The sequence below is a fragment of the Erinaceus europaeus genome, chromosome 16, assembly GCF_950295315.1.
Source record: "Erinaceus europaeus chromosome 16, mEriEur2.1, whole genome shotgun sequence".
Lineage (NCBI taxonomy): Eukaryota > Metazoa > Chordata > Mammalia > Eulipotyphla > Erinaceidae > Erinaceus > Erinaceus europaeus.
Window position 1 is genome coordinate 57496182 of NC_080177.1, and position 22834 is coordinate 57519015.

General features: G+C 38.2%; 1 protein-coding gene across 1 annotated transcript; it reads left to right on the forward strand.

Annotated features, from left to right (window-relative positions):
- Nucleotides 1-706: 706 nt before the first annotated feature.
- LOC103112263 (olfactory receptor 4F3/4F16/4F29) lies at nt 707-1669 on the forward strand. The gene is given in 1 exon segment (XM_007521664.3): nt 707-1669. A coding segment is annotated over 1 exon segment (963 nt).
- Nucleotides 1670-22834: the final 21165 nt, after the last annotated feature.

Here is a 22834-nt window from a genome sequence, read left to right on the forward strand (position 1 = left end):
CCGTGGACTTGCTAACTTCACACGCTACTGTGTCTAGTCTCAATCTACTGTCTTTAATACAATATTATCTTACATCTCAAATACATCTCGCATCATGTGACAATTCAGATGTTCATCATGTTTTCCACGTACCTCTGCTTTCAGTGAATTGTATGCGTAAACTAGTGTGTGTGTGTGTGTGTGAATTATAGGAATTTTCATAAAATTAAGTTCTATTATTTTTAGAACTGAGCAAAAGTCAAGATTAGAAGTAAGTTAAATAACTGGAAAATATAGCATCCACAAATTTTTATGAGAGCAAAAAGAGATGAGAAAGAGAAGAGAGAGAGAGGGAGAGAGAGATAGAGACAGAAACAGAGAGGGTGCAGAGCACCACACTGTCATATATAGAGCCAGTAATCAAACTCAGGACTTCATGCAAGCAAGGCATACACTCTACTGCTGAGCCAGTTGCTATAAATCTTCTGTTCTTGTCAAATCTGTTCATTTAAGAATAGAACACTGCATTTGGAGTATTGGTGATGGTCTTAACTAATGTTACAGCTCACATATCATGATGATGATACATAGACTTTTGTTTACTCAAGGAACTGAGTAATTACATAATTTTCATTCATAATAGAACATTAAGACATCAACAATTTAAAGATATTATCTCCTCCATAATCACAATTTTCTCTTCATTTTCTTGATTCTCACAATTTCTATGGCAACCCAGTTGTCTGGATCAATGGATGGAGGGAATCACTCGATTGTATCTGAGTTTGTTTTTCTGGGCCTTACTCACTCATGGGAGATCCAGCTTCTTCTCTTGGTAGTCTCTCCTGTGTTCTATGTGGCAAGCATGACTGGGAATATCCTCATCATATTTTCTGTGACCATTGACCCTCACTTGCATTCCCCCATGTACTTTTAACTAGCCAATCTCTCCTTTATTGACTTGGGTGCCTGCTCTGTCACCTCACCCAAGATGATTTATGACTTTTTCAGAAATCGTAAAGTTATCTCCTTTGGAGGGTGCATTGTTCAGATCTTCTTCATCCATTGCATTGGTGGTGTAGAGATGGTCCTGCTCATAGCCATGGCCTTTGACAGATATGTAGCCATCTGTAAGCCTCTCCACTATCAGACCATCATGAGTCCTCGAATGTGTGTCTTGTTTTTGACCGCAGCCTGGATCCTTGGTGTTAGTCACTCACTGTTCCAACTAGCATTTATTGTTAATTTACCCTTCTGTGGCCCTAATGTGATGGATAGCTTTTACTGCGATCTTCCTCGACTTCTCAGACTTGCCTGTGCAGATACCTACAGATTACAGTTCATGGTCACTGCTAATAGTGGGTTTATCTGTGTTGGTTCTTTCTTTATACTCCTCATTTCCTATGCTTTTATTCTGTTTACTGTGTGCAAACATTCCTCAGGTGGTTCTTCTAAGGCTCTTTCTACACTGTCAGCTCACATCACTGTTGTCCTTTTGTTTTTTGGTCCAACAATGTTTGTCTATACATGGCCACACCCCAAATCACAGCTTGACAAGTTTCTTGCTATTTTTGATGCCGTTCTCACTCCTTTCCTGAATCCAGTAATTTATACATTCAGGAATAAAGAGATGAAGGCAGCGATGAAGAGAGTATGCAAAAGGCTTAGGATTTACAGGAAGATTTCATAAATAATATGATGAAGAATATCTCACTAACCCTGGTGTAGCTTTATTTCCATCTTTGATACTTTAGATCCAGGAATACTGATGCATCAAATGTTGATTTGAGTGTTATCAGATCTGTAACAAAATTCTTAACTGAAGAATGTATTTCTTCTTTGTGAAGAATGAGACATTAAAATGTATAAAATCTATGTCTATGGAAATCTCATTTATTTTAGAAATGTAGATTTTGGCAGTCTGATGTTTATTTTGGGGGGAACTTTTGTTTCAGTTTTCATTTGTCATTAATATAAAAGTGTGACAAATTTTGTTACTGGCAGTATCTTGAACAATTTATTTATTTATTATTATTATTATTTTTAAATTTTCCCTTTTGTTGCCCTTGTCTTTTTATTATTGTAGTTATTATTGTTGTTGTCATAGATGTTGTCCTTGTTGGATAGGACAGAGAGAAATGGAGAGAGGAGGGGAAGACAGAGAGGGGGAGAGAAAGATAGACACTTGCAGACCTGCTTCACCACTTGTGAAGCGACTCCCCTGCAGGTGGGGAGCCAGGGGATGGAACACAGATCCTTTTGCCGGTCCTTGCACTTTGCGCCACGTGCGCTTAACCCGCCGGGCTACCACCCAACTCCCATTGACCAATTTAAATCATTAATTTCGCTCATTTTTTGATATCCCAAATAGCATTTTTTTATAGAGACAAAGAGATAGAAAAAGAGAGAGAGTGAAAGAGATTGCATCACTGAAGCTTCTTTCAATTCAGTGGGGGTGGGTGGGTGAGGGGGCTCAAACTTGGGTTGCACACACAGAAGAGCAGCACATATCCAAGTAAGCTGTTTCGTGAGCCCTTAGCACTTTTTTCATAGATGGTCATATTGCAAACAAATAATAACACTGTATTTGTGTATGGGTTCATTTTATCCATATTTGTTGTCTTGTTACATTTGTTAGAACAAAGGGAGCAGTGTTGAATAGAAGTAATAAATATGAGATCTTTGACTTGTTTTTGCTCTAATGAGAAAAAGACTCACTCAGTTGTGAAGTTGGTTATAAGTTTTTCAAAGATGCTCTTTACTAGGCTGAGGAAATGATTTTCAATTCAGGTTTTTGAATTTATTTTTTAAATCAAGACTAAATGTTAAAAAAAAAGTCTTACACCATAAAGTACCTAATTAAGTAATTTTTACTTAGACCTAGATACCCTCCTCACCTACTTCCTATTTCACTCCCCTCAACCACTCCAAAGCTAACGTTGTCAGACAAAGTAAGGACTACAAAAACTGAATAAGGGAAAGAGACCAGCGTACTATAATGATGACTTCTTAGTCACTACCAGCTCACCCCATGACCTAGTAAGGGAATCCTGGGATTCCCACACAGACATGATGGGCCTAGATATCTAACAGATCCCTCTCTCCACGGTCACTGGTCATCTCCATCAGGAACAACATAATGAGCCTCTCTGTGGCCCCCTATAGGACTTTGCCCTCAATGTGGATCAACAATGGTAGAAACTTCCATTCTTCAAAGGAAGGTTGGATGACATACTCTACCTACTACTACGGGAGGAAGTTGAGTCCTGAAATTAGTGAAACCTGAACAGAATGAGAGGTCAGACCTACAGGGATGCAGAGGTGTTGAATATGGGTCCCAGAGCAAATCAATAGAGTTTGCAATATTTATATTCATTTCCCATATTTGGGAGCTACTCTCTTCCCTGATCCAGCTTCCTAGTCCTTTTTCCAACTATGACATCATCTCCCCAACAATACCTTGAGACCACTTGCATATTAGCTGTCAGGCTCAAGTAGAAACTAGTAAAGTCATAGGCCCCTTGGAGTATACCTAAAATAGACCTACTAGCTATAACCAGAATGGAGACCCTAAATCTTCATCTGCAATATTCTTGCCTTTAGGTTCATAATTAGTCAACAATTTGCTCTGCTTTCTATCTTAACTCTTTTCAGCCACCAGGTTCCAGATGCTACTGTGATGCCAAGTGGACTTCCCTGGGCAGATGACCCCACCAATGTGTGCTGGAGCCTTGCTTCCACAGAGTCCCGCCACACTAGGGAAAGAGAGAGACAGGCTGGGAGTATGAATTGACCCGCCAACGCCCACGTTCAGCGTGGAAGCAATTACAGAAGCCAGACCTTCCACCTTTTGTACCCCATAATGACCCTGAGTCCATACTCCCAGAAGGATAAAGAATAGGAAAGCTATCATGGGAAGGGATGGGATACGGAGTTCTGGTGGTGGGAACTGTGTGGAGTTGTACCCGTCTTATCCTATAGTTTAGTCAGTGTATGCTTTTTATAAATAAAAAAATTCAAAAAAATAACAACTGGGCAAAGATATTAGTATATCACATGTCTGGCTAGGAGCTGCTATCACAAATATATAAAGACCTCACACATGTCAGCAACAAAAATACAAACAACCCAATTAAAAAATAGGCAAAAGATATGAATAGACATGTCTTCAAAGGTAATATACAGATAGCCCATATTTTTATTAAAATGATCAACTTCATTTATTATTAGGGAAATACAGCTCAAAATTACAATGAGACATCTCCTCAAACCAGCAAAATGACCTATATAAAAAGAACAGAATGAAGTGCTGGGAAGGGTTTGGGGAAAAAAGAAATTCTAGCACACTGTTAGTGAGAAGGTAAATTGGTAGAGCCTCAATGGAAAGCAGTATAAAAATTGCTTAGAAAAATAAAATGGAAATACAGTCTTATCCATTAATATCATTCCTAAGCACATGAAAACTCAAATTTGAAGTGATAGTTGAACACTTTTGTTCATAGCAGCATTATCCACAATAGCCAAAACAAGAAATCATCCTAAATTTTCATCAATGAATGACTGGATAAAGCGTTTGTGGTATGGGGAGCCAGGCGGTGGCACACCCAGTTTAGCACTCATGGTATTATGCACAAGGATTCGCTCAAGGACCAGAGTTTGAACCAGCTCCACACCTGTAGCAAGGAGGTTGAAGAGGAGGCCTTCAGAGGCCTATCTTTCTCTCCCTCTCAATCTCCCCCCTTTCTATCTCCCTGGTCCCTTCTCAATTTCTCTCTATCCTATTAGATTTTTTTTAAAAAAATGGTGCGGGCTGGGGGGAATGCCCTCTGGTGGGGGCACAGAGGCCCAGCAATAGCCCTGGAGGAAAAATAAATAATAACGTGTTCCTTTTGCACTGACACAGGTGGAACTTTTAAGCTTGCTTGATTCTTCTCATGGAGTCAAATTTTTCTTTTTCTATTTATAAATCCCTTGAATCTGTCTTTTTTCTGTTCAATTAATTTATGATCTTACCGTTCAGATTTATATCCTTATTTTAATTTGCTTTTATTCCCATTTTATTGTATAGTTTGAAATTGTTAAAATTTATGTAAATTTACCTTATGGCTCATATGATATCAGATTCCATTTTCATTTCCTATTCAACAAAAACAGACCAGAGAACCTAATATGTTAAGTTAGTTAGAAGCACAGGAAAGGAAGGCGTTCTCTTACAGCTGATGCTGTTCTGTGAGTTTTCAATTAAATATCGAACCAAAGTTTTCTCACAGGAGAAACAGAAAAGCTCTAACCCACAATTATGAGGATGCTTCAAAGAGCCAATTTCTTTCTCATTCTAAGTTATGGAAAGCTGGAAAAATTCAATTTTTCAGACCAGTAGTCAAAAAGAAAAGAATGGTGTCCTCTTATAGATGGCACTATTCTGTAATAGTTGCAAAAATGGGGGAGAGGGAAAGAATTTTAGGGTCCTTGTCTGCAATCTTAAAGCACACACTCTCTGTCTTGCTCTACCTCAGGCTGTCTGGTGAAGGTCACTATGATAAAGAATGGTAAAGAAAGCTGCTTCTTCAAATACAGACAATAAATCCAGTCAATAAGGGGCACAAAATATCAAAAAACAGGATACCTTCCAAGGAAGAGCATAAATCCATCAACACCCTAACTGAATGGTTATTTTTGTTTCACAAAGGATTAAAATAAAAACTCATCCTTGGCTCCCCACCTGCAGGGTGGTCGCTTCACAAGTAGTGAAGCAGGTCTGCAGGTGTCTTTCTCTCCCTGTCTTCCCCTTCTCTCTCGAGATTTCTCTCTGTCCCATCCAACAACAAGGACATCAATAACAACAACAATAAAAAAGTAAAAATAAAAAACCTCAGTGAGTTATCAGACAATTATAGACAATGAGATGAGGAAAATAACACATGATTAAAATGAGAATATCAACAAGTAGATATGATAGGAAAAAGAATTAAACAAACTACTGGAGCTAAAAAATATAGTAACTGGACTGAAAAATTCACTAAAGAGGTTTAAAAGTAGATTTAATCATGCAGAAGGAAGAATAAACTTGAAGACAGGTCATCTGTATTAATCAATGGGACCACAACAGACAAAATACAGCCCAAAGAATTCTAAGAAAACTCACTTATGCACCAAGGAAGATCCTAAAGAAAAGGACTTAAGTGGGAGAAAGGAAGATGAGGGGATGAGTGATGGTGCACCTGGTTAAAGTGCACACATTACAGTGCACATAAACCCAGGTTCAAGCCTCTGGTCCCCACCAGCAAAAAAAGCTTCATGAGTGGTGATACAGGGCTGCAGGTGTCTCTCTGTCTCTCTCCCTTTCTATCCACCATCCCCTTTCAAATTCTCTCTGTCTCTATCCAATAATAAATATATAAAAATATTTTTAAAAGAAAAACAAAATGAGAGAGGAAGATGAGACAGTAAGTATACTGGTGGCTTAAGATTCTCTAAACAAAGTAAATGAACATCCATGATGTCATAACCCATAAAATTCCAAACAGGTGACAATTAATGAGATTTAGTTGAGACATATAATCAAATAGAAATGAAGAATTTGTAAAGCAGCAAGAGAAAAACTGATTCATTCAGTATAAGGAAGTCTTCCATAAGTCAGTGGATTTCACAGCAGAAGTCTTAAAGGTCAGGAGATAGTGGGAGTAAAAGAGTAAAAAGTAAAAGGGAAAGATCTCTGATACAGAATATTATTCCTCGCAGAGATGTAGCTCAGAAATGAAAGAGAAAGACTTTCCCAAAGGAACAAAACCTGAGAAAGTTTATCATAACTTTGTCTATCAAAAAAGGAATGAAAAGTGAATTGTTTAAAAACAATGAATTATTTTTTATACTTTTTTAAAATTTATTTTTTATTTAAGAAAAGATAAATTAACAAAACCATAGGATAGGAGGGGTACAACTCCACACAATTCCCACCACCCAATCTCCATATCCCATCCCCTCCCCTGATAGCTTTCCCATTCTCTATCCTTCTGGAAGCATGGACCAGGGGTCATTGTGGGTTGCAGAGGGTGGAATGTCTGGCTTCTGTAATTGCTTCCCCACTGAACATGGGCATTGACTGGTCAGTCCATACTCCCAGTCTGCCTCTCTCTTTCCCTAGTAGGGTGGGTCTCTGGGTAAGCGGAGTTCCAGGACATATTGGTGGGGTCTTCAGTCCAGGGAAGCCTGGCCGGCATCCTGATGGCATCTGGAACCTGGTGGCTGAAAAGAGAGTTAACATACAAAACCAAACAAATTGTTGAGCAATCATGGACCCAAAGGTTGGAATAGTGGAGAGGAAGTGTTGGGGGGGGTAATCACTGCAAACTCTGCTTTCAGGTATATATTTTGCAGTAGTTTATGGATATGTGTGAACATATGCTCTCTCTCACAGAAACTGGTATGTATCTAGGTTTTGGGACTTTGTTAGAAAGTGATCCACCTGGGATGGAATTAGAGAGTGCTATGAAAGGAAAGGTCTCACCTGAGTAATGAAGCTGAAGGGTTGTCATTCCACACCTGTAGTCTCTGGACACAGTCTGAGCTGGAGCATGTTGAGGTGGCAATCATTGTGTTGATTAGGTTGTGATCGGCAGATGTAGTATTATTTGATATGGATTGGGAGAGGCATGCTAAAAAAGGAGAGGCATGCTAAAAAAATTATCTTTCTTCATTGCATAGAGACAGCCATAAATTGAGAGGAGGGGGGAGATGGAGATGGAGCGAGACATAGAGATACCTGCAACCCTGCCTCACCCTTGTGAAGCTTTCCCCCTGCAGGTGCGGACCAGGGGCTTGAGCCCAGGACCTTGCACACTGTAACATGTGTGCACTCAAACAGGTGAACCACCACCTGGCCCCAAAAAGTGAGTTCTTTAAGTGGACTCAAGAGGATACCAACTAGTAAGGTGAAAAACATGAACGTATGAAAATTGGCCAACATCTAAAGAGTGAGTAAAAGCAAATAAATGTATTTCAAATACAGAATATAATATTATAATCACTTTAATTACTCTATAAGACACAGTTATATACAAATAATGTCAAAGGACATAAATTATGGTGATGTATACGATACAGCAAATCCTAACAATGGGATTTTCAACGTTAACCCAGTTGGCAAATAATTTGATTACAGCAATAACTACCTATTCCCTTCTTAAACCATAAGACAGCAGGAACCTCCCACTTCCTCTATAAAGCCTATATTTCCCCCCTGTCCTGGAACCTCTAGGGTGGGGCCCACTTTCCTGCATGCTTCTCTCAATTCATACCAAATGATATTGCATCTGCTGATCCCAACCTAATCAACTCAACAAGTACCACCCCAGCATGCTTCACTCCAGACTGTGTCCAGAGACATCAGGTGTGGAATGTCAACCCTTCAGCCTCATTACTGGGGTGAGACCTTTCCTTTCATAGGATTCTCTAATTACATTTCAGGTGGTTCACGTCCTAACAAAGCCCCAAAACCTAGATATAGACCAGGTCTTATGAGATAGAGTGTATGTTCACAAGTATCCATAAATTAAGGCAAAATATATACTTGAAAGCAAAAGTGGTCTTCAGTGAGTCAGTATATGCAGCAAGCAAGCAGAAAGACCTAAAAAGACACCATAAAGTTCTAATGAAGTAGTGTCTGCTTAGAAGTAGATGTCCTCCTCATCTACTTCCTATTACACTTCCCTCAGTCTCTCCAAAGCTAACCTAATCAAAGTAAGGACTGCAACAGCTGAATAAGGGCAAGAGAGTGGCACACTTTTTTAAAAAAATTATTTATTGGGGAATTAATGTTTTACATTTGACAGTAAATATTATAGTTTGTACATGCATAACATTTCTTATTTTTCCACATAACAATACAACCCCCACTAGGTCCTCTGTCATCCTTTTTTACTTGTACTCCCCCCCCACCCATCCCAGAGTCTTTTTCTTTTGTGCAATACACCAACTCCAGTTCAGGTTCTACTTGTGTTTTCTCTTCTGATCTTCTGCCTGAGAGTGAGATCATCCCATATTCATCTTTCTATTTCTGACTTATTTCACTTGACATGATTTCTTCAAGCTCCATCCAAGATCATCTGAAAATGGTGAAATCACCATTTTTAATAGCTGAGTAGAATTCCATTGTTTAGTATTCCATACCACAACTTGCTCAGCCACTCATTTCTTGTTGGACACCTCGGTTGCTTCCAGGTTTTGGCTATTACAATTTGTGCTGCTATGAACATAGGTATACACAAATCTTTTTGGAGGGGTGTGTTGTATTCCTTAGGATATATCCCCAGGAGAGGAATTGCAGGATCATAGGGTAGGTCCATTTCTAGCCTTCTGAGAGTTCTCCAGACTGCTCTCCAGTCCAGAACCAATTTACATTCCCACCAGCAGTGCAGGAGGGTTCCTTTGACCCCACACCCTCTCCAGCATTTGCTTTCTGATATATGACATTCTCACAGGAGTGCAGTGATATCTCATTGTTGTCTTGATTTGCATTTCTCTGACAATCAAAGACTTGGAACATTTTTTCATGGGTTTCTAGGCCTTTTGGATCTCTTTTGTGGTGAATATTCTGTCCATGTACTCTCCCTATTTTTGGATGGGGTTGTTTGTTTTCCTGTTGTTGAATTTGGCAAGCTCTTTATATATGTTGGTTATTAAACTCTTGTCTGATGTATGGCATGTAAAGATCTTCTCCCATTCTGTGAGGGGTCTCTTGGTTTGGCTATTGGTTTCTTTTGCTGTGCAGAAACTTTTTGATTTGATGTAGTCCCATAAGTTTATAGTTGCGTTAGTCTTCTTTGTAACTGGATTTGTTCCATTGAAGATGTCTTTAAAATTTATATGGAAAAGAGTTCTGTCAATATTTTCCTTTAAGTATCTGATAGTTTCTGGTCTAACATCCAAGTCCTTGATCTACTTGGAATTTACTTTTGTGTTTGGTGAAATATAGTGGTTCAGTTCCATTATTCTGCATGTTTCAACCCATTTTTTTCAACACCATTTGTTGAAGAGACTCTGCTTTCCACATTTAATAGTCTGAGCACCTTTGTCAAAAATTAGATGTCCATAGGTGTGGGGGCTTACTTCTGGACTCTCAATTCTATTCCACTGGTCAGTGTGTCTGTTCATGTTCCAGTACCAAGCAGTTTTGATGACAATGACCATATAATGCAATTTGAGATCTGGGAGTGTGATGCCTCCGGTTCTGTTCTTTTTTCTCAAGATTGTTTTGGCAATTCTAGGTCTTTTCTGGATCCAGATAAACATTTGTAGCATTTGTTCTATTCTCCTAAAAATGTGGTTGGGATCTTGATGGGGATCGCATTGAATTTGTATATGGCTCTGGGTAGTATATTCATTTTGATGATGTTAATTCTTTCAACCCATGAACATGTTATATCTTTCCACTTCTTTGTGTGTTTTTTTGATTTCCTTGAGTATGACTCATAATTTTCAGTATACAGGTCTTTTACTTCTTTGGTTAGGGTTATTCCTAGATATTTTATTGTTTTTGTTGCTATAGTAAAGGGAATAGATTTCTGGATTTTATGTTCTTCTCACTTAGTGTTTGCATAGAGGAATGCCACTGACTTTTGAACGTTAATTTTGTATCTTATCACCTTACTGTATTGTCTGATGGTTTCCAAAAGCTTCTTGATGGATTCTTTAGGTTATTCTATGTATATAATCATGTCATCTGCAAATAGGGAGAATTTGACTTCTTCTCTTCCAATCTGTATCCCTTTAATTCCTTGCTGAAACTGGCATACTTTAATGATGACTCTTTAGTCACTATCAGGGCACCCGATCAGCTGAGGCCTTAGTCAGGAAGTCCTGATATCCCAAACAGACATGATGGACCTAGACCTCGAATAGATGCCTCTCTCCATTATTACCAGTTATGTCTATCAGGAACAGTGCAGCAGACCTCTTTGTGGGCCCCCCCCATAGGACCTTGCCCTCAATGTAGATCAACAATGGCAGAGAATATTCCATCCTCCGAAGAGAGAATGAACAACATACTATATGTTTCACCTGAGGAAGATGGGTCCTGAAACTGAGGCAGCTTAGAATATTCCTACTCATGACCACAGAATGTGAGCTCAGATCTATAAGGATGCAGAGGTTACATAGGCTCCTAAGCTGAATATGGGCCCCAGATCAGCTCCAATCGGTGTGGTTTACAGTCAACAATATTTATATACCTTTCTCATATTTGGGAGCTACTGTCTTCCCTGATCCATCCAACTTTCTGGTCCTTTTTACAGTCATGACATCATCTCCTCAGACAATAACTGGGATTTACCTGCATATTAAATGTCAGGATTAAAAAAAAAACTAGTATAGTCATGGGATCTTTGGAATATAACTAAAATAGGCCTACTATCTACAAAACAGAGACACCCCAACTCATCGTCTGAACCATTTCAGCCTTTAGGTTCATGATTAGTCAACAATTTGTTTGGCTTTATATGTTGACTCTTTTTTCAACCACCAAGTTCCGGGTGCTATGATGTGCCAACCAGACTTCCCTGGGCACACAACCCCACCAATATGTCCTGGAGCCCTGCTTCTCCAGAGTCCCACCCCACCAGGAAAAGAGAGAAACAGGCTAGGAGTATGGATCGACCTGCCAATGCCCATGTTTAGCAGGGAAGCAATGACAGAAGCCAGACCTTCCATCTTCTGCACCCCACAATGACCATGGGTCCATAATCCCAGAGGGATAAAGAATAGGAAATCTATCAGGGGAGGGGATGGGATACTGAGTTCCGGTGGTGGGTAACTTTGTGGAGTTGTACGCTTCTTATCCTGTGTTTTTTGCCAGTGTTTCCTTTTTATAAATAAAAATTTAGATAAGCAAATAAATGTATTTCAAATACAGAATATAATATTATAATCACTTTAATTTTTCTCTAATAACTATAGATTTTATTAGTGATTTACAAAATTATGAAATAAGGGACACAATTCCACACCTTTCCCACCACTGGAGTTCTGTGTTCCCACACTGTAATGATTCTTCCAAGGTCACAGATATAAGTTGACTATTACTTCTGTAACTATTTCTATATATTTATGTATATTTGTCCATATTTTCTGTGGTCCTAATTTTTATTCCTTTTTTTTAAGTTTCTTTATTGAAGGGATTAATGGTTTACAGTTGACAGTAAAATACAATAGTTTGTACATTTCCCAGTTTTCCACATAACAATACAATCCCCACTAGGTCTTCCTCTACCATCATGATCCAGGACCTGAACCCCCACCTCCTGCTCCTGCTACCCCAGAGTCTTTTACTTTGGTGCAATACACCATCTCTAGTCCAAGTTCTCTGCTTTATGTTTTCACTTCTAATCTTGTTTTTTTAATTTCTGCCTATGAGTGAGATTATTCCATAGTCATTCTTCTCTTTCTGACTTACCTCACTTAACATAATTCCTTCAAATTCCATCCAAGATGAGAAGGTGAATTCACCATTTTTAATAGCTGAGTAGTTATAGTATTCCATTATGTATCTATAGCACAACTTACTCAGCTACTTGTTGTTGGACACCTTGGTTGCTTCCAGGTTTTGGCTATTACAATTTGTGCTGCTATGAACATAGGTATACATAAATCTTTTTGAATGGGTATGTTTGGTTCCTTAGGATATATTTCAGGAGAGGAATTGCAGGGCTATAGGGTAGGTCCACTTCTAGGCTTCTGAGAGTTCTCCATACTGCTCTCCACAGGGGTTGGACCAGCTGACATTCTCTTCAGATCATGGGTCTAGGACTGTAATGAATTTCTCTCACCTCTGAGACAATTTGTTCTCTGAGTCCTGGCATCTGTCAAAGGTTCTCCATCTATGCATTAGCCATTAAGATAAAATGTTCTCACAAGGCACAACGAAAATTATAATGTGATAAAGAGGTCAATTAATTAAGAGAATATAACTGCAAAAATATGTGTTTTCAACATTGGCATCTAAATATGTAAAGCATGTATTAAGAGATCTGAAGGAATAAATAACATTAAAATAATAGTAGGGGGACTCCAGTATTGATTTATTGACAATAAGTGGATCATTCATATGTAAGTTAACAAGAGTACTAAATTTGACAATACTGTAAATCCAATAGATGCACTAGACAGACAGCAATGCATTAATTTCCATCAAAGCATTGCATAATACATATTATACCACAGCACTCTCCCTTGTCATAATACTCCCATTTGGTGTACCAGATGCTTAAACCTGGGTCATGTGCATGGCAAAGCAGGAAGCCATCCTGGAGTACTGTCTTGCCTCCACAATACATTTTTTTTTCTTTTCTTTTCAGTTGTTACTGGAGCTTCACTGCTTCAGACCACCTTGAATCTTTCAGAGAGAGAAAGAGAGACAGAGACACATTGAAGGTTCTTTCAGACAGAGACGGGGTAAAGACATCACAGCACTGAAACTACCACACTGTGTGGGTAGATTGTGCTCCAAGCTCACCAGTATGGCAAAGCAGTCAGATAATCCAGTTGAGCTATTTTATTGACTGGACCAACGCTTTTGTTCTTGGATAGACTTTTGATCAATGATTTGATTTCTTTGCTAGACAATGGCCTTTTCAGGTTACCCACTTCCCTGGGTCAGTGTGAGGAAATGATATAATTCTAACAATGTGTCAGTTTCAGCTAAGTTGTCCAGTGCTTTCATATAGTTGCTCATAATACTCTCCTGTGATCCCTTGTATTTCTACATCACCAATCTTAATGTAAACTCCCTTATTTCTGATCTTCTTTTTAATCATTAATATCTCTCATTCTTCTTGTTAAGCCTAGCCTGTGATTTATCTATTTTATGTAGTTATCCTTTAAAAACAACAAATCTTTAGTTATATTTTTGGATTCTATTTCATTTATTTTCTGCTCTGATTTTTATTATTTCATTCTTTCTGTTCATGTTTATTGTTACTCCTTTTCTAGTTTTTTTTTTCCAGTTGTAACACCATATACTTTGAGATTTTTTTCCTTTGTTAAATGAACCTGTACGTGTGTGTCCCACCAGATCTCTTCACATCATGGGTGTATGACTATGAACTTCTCTCCTAACATGGTTTTAGCTGCTTTCAGTAAGGTCTGGTAACTCTCCATTTTTTAGTTTTCCAGGTCATTTTTAATTTCTTTTTTGATTTTAACACTTAAATTTTGTTCAGAAGAATTTGATTAGTTTCTACATTGTTGAAATTTTCTTCATTTTCTCTTTGTGGTTGATTTCTAGCCTTATATCATCATGATCAGAAGAGATGCTTTTTATAATTTTGATCTTCACATGTTTATTAATGCTGCCATAGGGATTCAACAGGTGAAAAAGTTGTTATATGAGCAAGTTCTAGAAACTGTATTTTGAGTACATTGTGAAATTTCTAACTCATAGAGCAGGGCAAATATGGAAACAAAACAAGGTAAATGCCATTTTTGCATTTTTAACCATAAATTTATGCAATTATTCAGAAATTTTAATCTCTTCATTATTTTTTAATTAATGGCTACCTATTAGTAGGATAATATAATAACTATTATTTTCACCTAATATGTTTGTTCTTTATTTGTGTTTTTTAAAGATTTTATTTACTTATTCATGAGAAATGATAGGAGAGAGAGAAAGAACCAGACATCATTCTGGTACATGTGCTACAGGGATTGAACTCGGGACCTCACGCTTGAGAATCCAGTGCCCTACCCAATGCACCACTTCCTGGACCACTATTTGTGTTCTCTTAACACATTTTATTACCCTGCATTTATCTGATTTATTTAAAACCAGAAATTTCTTTTAAAATTATTACTATAGTATACCAGTATATGTAATACACACACACACACACACACACACACACACACACATATATATGTATATAATATATTACTATAGTATATTAGCCTTCAGGTGATCTGTTCAGGCTAACAAGTCTAAGATTTGCATAGGAGTAATTATGGCTGATTGTACATTGCAATGTTATTCATTAAAATGCTACAGACAAGTAGTTTATAAATTCTTTTTTTTGCCTAGATTTGAGATTTATTTTTCATTTATTCACTTTTGCTCCATTTGTCACAGAAGCTGGTAAGTAAATAGTTAAAGCAATAGATCATTTTAAATGCATTTAAGTGCCTGTGATAAAGCTATATTTATGTTCCTAGTGTAAATTTAGTTTTGAAAGTATTTGACCTTTGATATGATTTTTCTCTCCTTGTTATTTTTATTTGATCAATGTTTTCCTTATTATCAAGGACTGTTTTGGCTTTATGGCCCCAAACAAATGACAGAAGGACTATGAAATAGCAATTTACAGAAAGAAATGTCACCCCCCAAGTGACCCATTAACTACATTTTTCTTTAATTATCCTGGGAAAATCAACATGATGCTAAGAGACCAATTCCCAAATTATACTGATTGCTGGTTGGCAATACTGTCTCAAAAGTTCCACTTGGTTATGACCCAAGTGCAATTAGTGTTGTTAATTAACCACGTTTACAATGACACTATTTTGTGTAATTTTGTGCATGGGGAAATTATGCAACAGACAGAAACTTTCTGAGTTTCTCAACTCCCTAAAGCTGCAGTTGCCTTATGACCTGAGATTTCTTTGCTTCTTGTGTTTCATTACTGAAGATATGACACTCATAGGATTTGTTTCTATCAAAGCTAGTTGGGGGCAGGCTTCCAGATGCTGTTGGCCATAAGTCAGAGATTTTATGCTGCCATTTGTTCATCATGCTTTGACTTTTTAAGTTTATTATTTTAAAATTGAAAATAAAGCACCATACAGACAATAACACAAAACAAAGTTTATGCTTACGTAAAAACTTACTCAGTTTTTATAAAGCAACCATCACCCACTAACAATATAGAACTATATAATATCTCATCCTAGAAGTCTCTGTTTCATTAAAACTACCATCCATTTTTCCATCAAAACTTACCCTGATTCAGTCATATGATAAAGACTTACCTGCTTTTTTTTTTAAATTATTTATAAAAAGGAACCATTGACAAAACCATAGGATAAGAGGGGTACAGCTTCGCACAGTACCCACCACCAGACCTCCATATCCCATCCCTTCCCCTGATAGCTTTCCTATTCTTTGACCCTCTGGGAGTATGGACCCAAGATCATTGTGGGATGCAAAAGGTGGAAGGTCTGGCTTCTGTAATTGCTTCCCCGTTGAACATGGGCGTTGACAGGTAGATCCATATTCCCAGCCTACCTCTCTCTTTCCCTAGTGGGGCAGAGTTCTGGGGAATTGGAGGTCCAGGACACATTGGTGGGGTTGTCTGTCCAGGGAAGGACTTACCTGCTTTTTTAAAAAGCAGATTTATTGTCCAAATGTGCATCCTAAGACACGATTGCTTCGTCTTGGCCATATTTTTTCATTTGACACGTTACAGATCCATTCTAATACAGAGATTTCCCTCCAACCCCTTTCTAATTTTTATAGTTTATTATTATTTTACAAAATTATATGTCAACAGGGGTTTAATTCTATAACATTCCCACCACCAGAGTTCTGGATTTTCAGTCTCTTCACTACAATACACCACAGTTCCCATAGGGCTGTAGACCTGGGTTTACCGTCATCTCTACAACTCTTTGTTCACATTTATACATAATTGCTGCCCTTTTTCTCCTGATTCAATTTTCTCTTCCCTTCCAGTTACTCATGACAACATAACTGCTTCCATATGTGACCTCTTGTTTTTCTTCTCTCTCTGGGTGCTGATGGAGTTGGAGTTCAGAACCCTCTTATCTTCAGCCCCTGCTGGGAGTACGGATCAAGGTTTTTTGGGGGGTGCAAAAGGCAGAAGTTTTGGTGTCTGTACTGCTTCTCCACTGAGCATGGGTGCTGACAGGTCAATCCACACCCCTGCCTCCTCCAACTCTTTTCTGTAGCATATAATTTGTTAAAAGCATTTGGACATTTTGACACTTGATTTCTTACAATGAATTTTGCTGATTCAGACTGTCAGTGCAGTTCAACAACTCCACTGACCTTTGTTTTACTTCCAAATGACAGTTGGATGCAAAGATTTTTTTTTTAATGGGATTCTATCCTCAGAATGGGAGGAGGGCATGATTATGACTTCCCTCTGCTGTTGCCAATACTCCATGTTTTACATAAATATATACACACATATGTGTATGTTAATACACATAGTTATAATAATATGAAGTTGTGGATGTCATGTTTTCCTTCTCTTCAAGACTTCTTTTTGTTAATTGATATGGGACTTTCTTTGCTTAGTTTCAGTGAATTTTCTAAATTATTGTCGATTTTTTTTTGTTATATTTGACCTAAGAAGGCACTTGTTCCTCTAGCATATATTCAGCAAATTATTTGAAACTGAATATTGATGTTTTCCTAAACACTGAAAACCAAATAAGAGTATCGTAAAGGTTATAAACATGAAATTTAAAAAAAAAAAAAAAGCCTTTACTCTTTGCTTATGATCTGGGTTATGCCTTTAACACCAAAGCCCTATAGAAAAGAGGACTTATACAGAGATCTGGTGGTGGGAATCGTGTGGAGTTGTACCTCTCTTATCCTATGGTTTTTGGTAGTGTTTCCATTTCATAAATAAAAATTTTAAAAACTATTACTTAACTTTCATTCTATATTTGTGTAAGCCTGGAGATCAATCAGACTTGAAATCTTCTTGTCTTTGGGAATTTTCTGAGCATGTGTGCTGTCTGGACATGCCTATGACATTCTCTGTTTCTTGGTATAAATAGGTAGTTTTGAATATTTTCATTTCTCAAAAGGAATCTCCCAGTTTTTCCTTAAGGATATCAGAGAGGTATTGTTTGCTTCAATTGTAATCTTTTGTTCCAGATGATTTATGCACTATACATTTGCTGAGTAATGCTTTTGAGGAATATCATTTCTTCCTGTATGGTGGGTAAACTCTAAGGTGAGACAAAAAGTAGACCCTTGGGAAAACTTTCCAGTTGGTGAAGCAAGGCTGCAGGTGTCTCTCTGTCTCTTTTCCTCTCTACTTCCTCTTCCACTCTCAATTTCTTTCTGTCTCTATCTTATAGTAATAACAATAATTTTAACAGATTAGACCTTTGTATCAAACCTTTGTGTTACAGCCAGACAGAACAACAATTTTTTTTTTTTGATAATGTGTTCTGCTTTGGAGATCAGGGTTGAACTATCAAATCAGGAAAATAAGTCAGTATTTTCTTCTTTTTAAATATTTTCCTCTTTTCATATATGTCTTTATTTATTGGATAGAGACAGCCAGAAACCATGAGGGAAGGGGGGTGGCAGAGAGAGAAAGAGAGATACCTGCAGCACTACTTCACCACTCTCAAAGCTTCCCCCCCCACAGGCAAGGACTGTGGGTTCGAACATGAGTCCTTGCAACATGTGCCCTCAACCAGGTACCTCACCATCCAGCCCCAAATCAGAGTTTTCAAGATAGATGCTTATCTAAGAGAGGTATGAGGGGAGGGGGAAGGGCAAATAAAAATGCTACAAGACAATATTGTAGTTTAAACCATTGAAATAGCATTGCATTACCAAAAGGAAGATTTGGTACCTACTATTACAAAAGCAAAGTAGTCAAAAGGCAAGGGTTTATGTAAGAAAAATATATTTTAATCAGGTGCAAGCAAATCTGATAAAAGGACAGATTGGTATTTCCAAAAAGCATTTGCTCTCAGACTTGGACTCAGGGTTTATGATGGGTAGTAGGTGAGTGGGAGAGAAAGGTCTTGATCATATCATCATCTGGTTGAGTAATTCATACAGCTTTTTAACTGCTGAAAGGATCCTGGTCACATGGCAATAACTCACTTGAGCTTGGTAATTTTATTCCTTGTAAAATTTTGGTATACTACTATTAAATACCAAAGTCTGGTGGTCTAAATCTTTGCAATAACACCTTTAAACAATGCCTCTTGAATAGCAGGTTCTTAGTTTGTCATTCGTTTGTGCTGGGAAACAAGCAAAAAGACATTGTTAATACCTATTGCTGTGTACAGATTCCTACAGAAAGGAGTGAGAGAATGTAAGAAATAGATCTCTATATATACTGAGAAAGATAGAGTCTGTAATGCTTGTTCACTAATAGCTGCATTATAGTATCAAGTTTCAGGTGTGCATGTGCATCATTGAAAATCATCATACTTAGGGGCCAGGCAGTGGCGCACCTGGTTGAGTACCCACACTACAGTGCTCAAAGACCTAGGTTCAATTCCCTGGTCCCTACCTGCAGAGGGAAACTTGATGAGTGCCTGTCTGTCTGTCTGTCTGTCTCTATCTCCCCACCCCTTCTCATTTTCTTTCTGTCTCTATTCAATAATAAATAAAATTAAAAAGAAAACCATCATATATATATGTGTGTATATATATGTATATATATGTATATATACTACATTAAGTTAACCATTAGAAGTCTGATTCTATCCTTCACCATATACTTTCTCCTTTCTCCTGATTTACATATTCCCATTTCTATCTTCCCTTTTGTTGGCCACTAATCTTAAAGATTTATTTAGCTCATAGTTTTTTTTTAAATTTTCTTTATATACCACATGTAAGTGAAATTATATGATGTATATCTTTTTCTGTCCTTCACCAAACATGATACTGTCTAGTTCCATTCTTGTTATAGCAGATTGTGGGATGCAGGTGGGAGGTTTGGCTTCTGTAATTGCTCCTCTGCTGAACATGGCCATTGACTGGTCTATCCAGCCTGCCTCTCTCTTTCCCTAGTAGAGTGGGTCTCTGGGGAAGCGGAGCTCCAGGACACATTGGTGGGGTCATCTGTCCAGGGAAGTCTGGTTGACATCCTGCTGGCATCTGGAACCTGGTGGATGAAAAAAAAGTTAACATATAAAGCCAAACTAATTGTTGACTAATCAGGGGTGGGTGGTAGCACAGTGGGTTAAGCACACTTGGTGCAAAGTGCGAGGACCAGCATAAGTATCCCAGTTTGAGTCCCTGGATCCCCACCTGCAGGGGAGTCACTTCACAGGCGATGAAGCAGGTCTGCAGGTGTCTATCTTTCTCTCCCTCTCTCTGTCTTCCCCTCCTCTCTCCATTTCTCTCTGTCCTATCCAACAATGATGACATCAATAACAACAACAACAACTACTACTACTACAACAATAAAACAACAAGGGCAACAAAAGGGAGAAAAAGCAATTTAAAAATAAATAAATAAATAAATAAATAAATAAAATTTGTTGACTAATCATGAACTTAAAGGCTGGAATAGTGCAGATAAAGAGTTGGGGGGGGGGGGTCTCTGTTTTATAGATAGCTAGGTAGGCATATTTTTGTTATATTCCAAAGGACCTGTGGCTATAGCTCCTAGTTCTTGACCATTGTAAGTAATGTTGCAATAAATGTCTGGAATAATTATATCATATGTAATTCTATTTTTAATTTTTGAGGAACCTCCCTAATGCTTTGTATAATGATTGTATCAATTTACATTATCGCCAACAATGTATACGGGTTTTCTTCTCTGCTTCATTTCTAGTAGTTTAAATTTTTTGTCTTTGTTTAACCAGAGCATTTTTTCAGTTATAGCTTATGGTGATGCTAAGTATTGAACCTGGAGCCTCCAGGCCTCAATCATGGGGGGCTACTTTTTTTTTGCCTCAGGGTTATCACTGTGGTTCAGTGTAGGCATTAAGTATCCACTGCTCCTGGCAGCCAATTTTTCCCATTTTATTGGATAGGACAGAGAGAAATTGAGAGAGGAGGGGAAAATAGAAAGCTACACACCAGCAGCCCAACTTCACCACTCCTGAAGTGCTCCCCTGCTGGTGGAGAGCCCAGGGCTCAAACCCAGATTCTTGTGCTGGTCCTTGCTCTTAACCCTTTACTCAACTACCCATGAGTTATCATGTCTTCAGGACATATTGGTGGAGTTGTCTGCCCAGGGAAGTCTTTTTGGCATCATGTTAGCATCTGGAACCTGGTGGCTGAAAAAAGAGTTAACATATAAAGCAAAACAAATTGTTGACTAATCATGAAACTAAAAGCTGGAATAGTTCATATGAAGAGTTGGGGGGTCTCTGTTTTGTAGATAGTTAGTAGTCCTATTTTAGTTATATTCCAAAGAGTCCATGACTATACTAGTTTTTTTTTTCCTAAGCCTGACATTTGATATGCATGTGGATCTAAGTTATTGTCTAGGGAGATGATGTCATGGCTGGAAAAAGGACCAGAAATCTGGATCAGGGAAGAGAGTAGCTCCCAAATATGGGAATGGGTTATAAATATTGTTGACTATAAACCCTATTGATCTGATCTGGGGCCCATATTCAGCTTAGGAGCCTATGTGACCTCTGCATCCCTATAGATCTGAGCTTACATTCTGTGGTCATGAGTAGGAACATTCCAAGCTGCCCCAGTATTGACCCATCTTCCTTGGGTGGAGCATAGAGTATGTTGTCCACCCTCCCTTCGGAAGATGGAACATTCTCTGCCATTGTTGATCCAAGTTGAGGGCAAGATCCTATGGGGCCACAAAGGGGTCTATTGTGTTGGATATTGTGTCTGATATAGATGACCAGTAACAATGGAGAGAAGAATCTGTTTGAGGTCTAGGCCCATCATGTCTATTTGGGAACCTCAGAACCCCCTGAATAGGGCCCCAGCTCATGGGGTGGCCTGATAATGACTAAAGAGACATCGTTAAAGTATGCCGTCTCTTGCCCTATTCAACTTTTGCAGTCCTTACTCTGATAAGGTTAGCATTTGGAGTGAGTGAGGGAAGTATAATAGGAAGTAGGTGAGGAGGCTATCTAAGTCTTTCATTGGGAACTTTATGGTGTCTTTTTAGGTCTTTTTGCTTGCTTGCTGCATCTACTATCTTACTTCAGACTATTGTGTACTTTTGCTTTCAGGTATATATTTTGCCTTAATTTATAGATACATGAGAACATATGCTCTATCTCATGGAACCTGGTCTATATCTAGGTTTTGGGACTTTGTTAGGAAGTGAATCATCTGAAATGGAATTAGAGAACCCTATGAAAGGAAAGGTCTCACCTGAGTAATGAGGCTAAAAGGTTGACATTCCATGACTGAAGTCTCTGGACACAGTTTGAAGTGAAGCATGCTGAGGTGGTACTGGTTGCATTGATTAGGTTAGGACCAGCAGATGCAATATCATTTGGCATGAATTGAGAGAAGCATGCAGGAAAGTGGGCCCCACCCTAAAGGTTCCAGGACTGGGGGGAAATATAGGCTCTATAGTGGAAGTGGGAGGTTTCTGCTGTCTTAGGGTTTAAGAAGGCAATACATAGTTATTGCTGCTCAAATGATTTGGCAATTGGATTACCTTTGAAAATCCCTTTGTTAGGCTTTTCTGTATCATACACAACATCACCGTAATTTATGCCCTTTGACATTATTTGTATATAGCTGTGTCTTATAGAGTAATGCCACTGGTTGCTTCTCTTCTCCCTGGTCTAAGCTTTTAAGAGAGTCAACATTTCAAAGACTCAGCCTATGGTCTGTGCATTAAAATTTTTGAGATATTCAATCAATTTTCCCTCCCATATTAATTAACTAGTGATTTATTTGACTACAAGTTTATAGGAGTGTGCATAAACACCATTCCCACCACCAGAAGTTTGTGTCCCATCCCATACTCCCGCTGAGAATCCACCCTTACCAGGCCATTTTTTAACTGGTTTTATTATTATTATTATTTTATAGGACGTAGAGAATTGAGAGGGGTGAGGTAGATAAAGAAGGAGAGAGACAAAGATACATCTGCAGCATTTTCTTCACCACTGGTGAAGCTTACCTCTTTCAGTAGAGAGT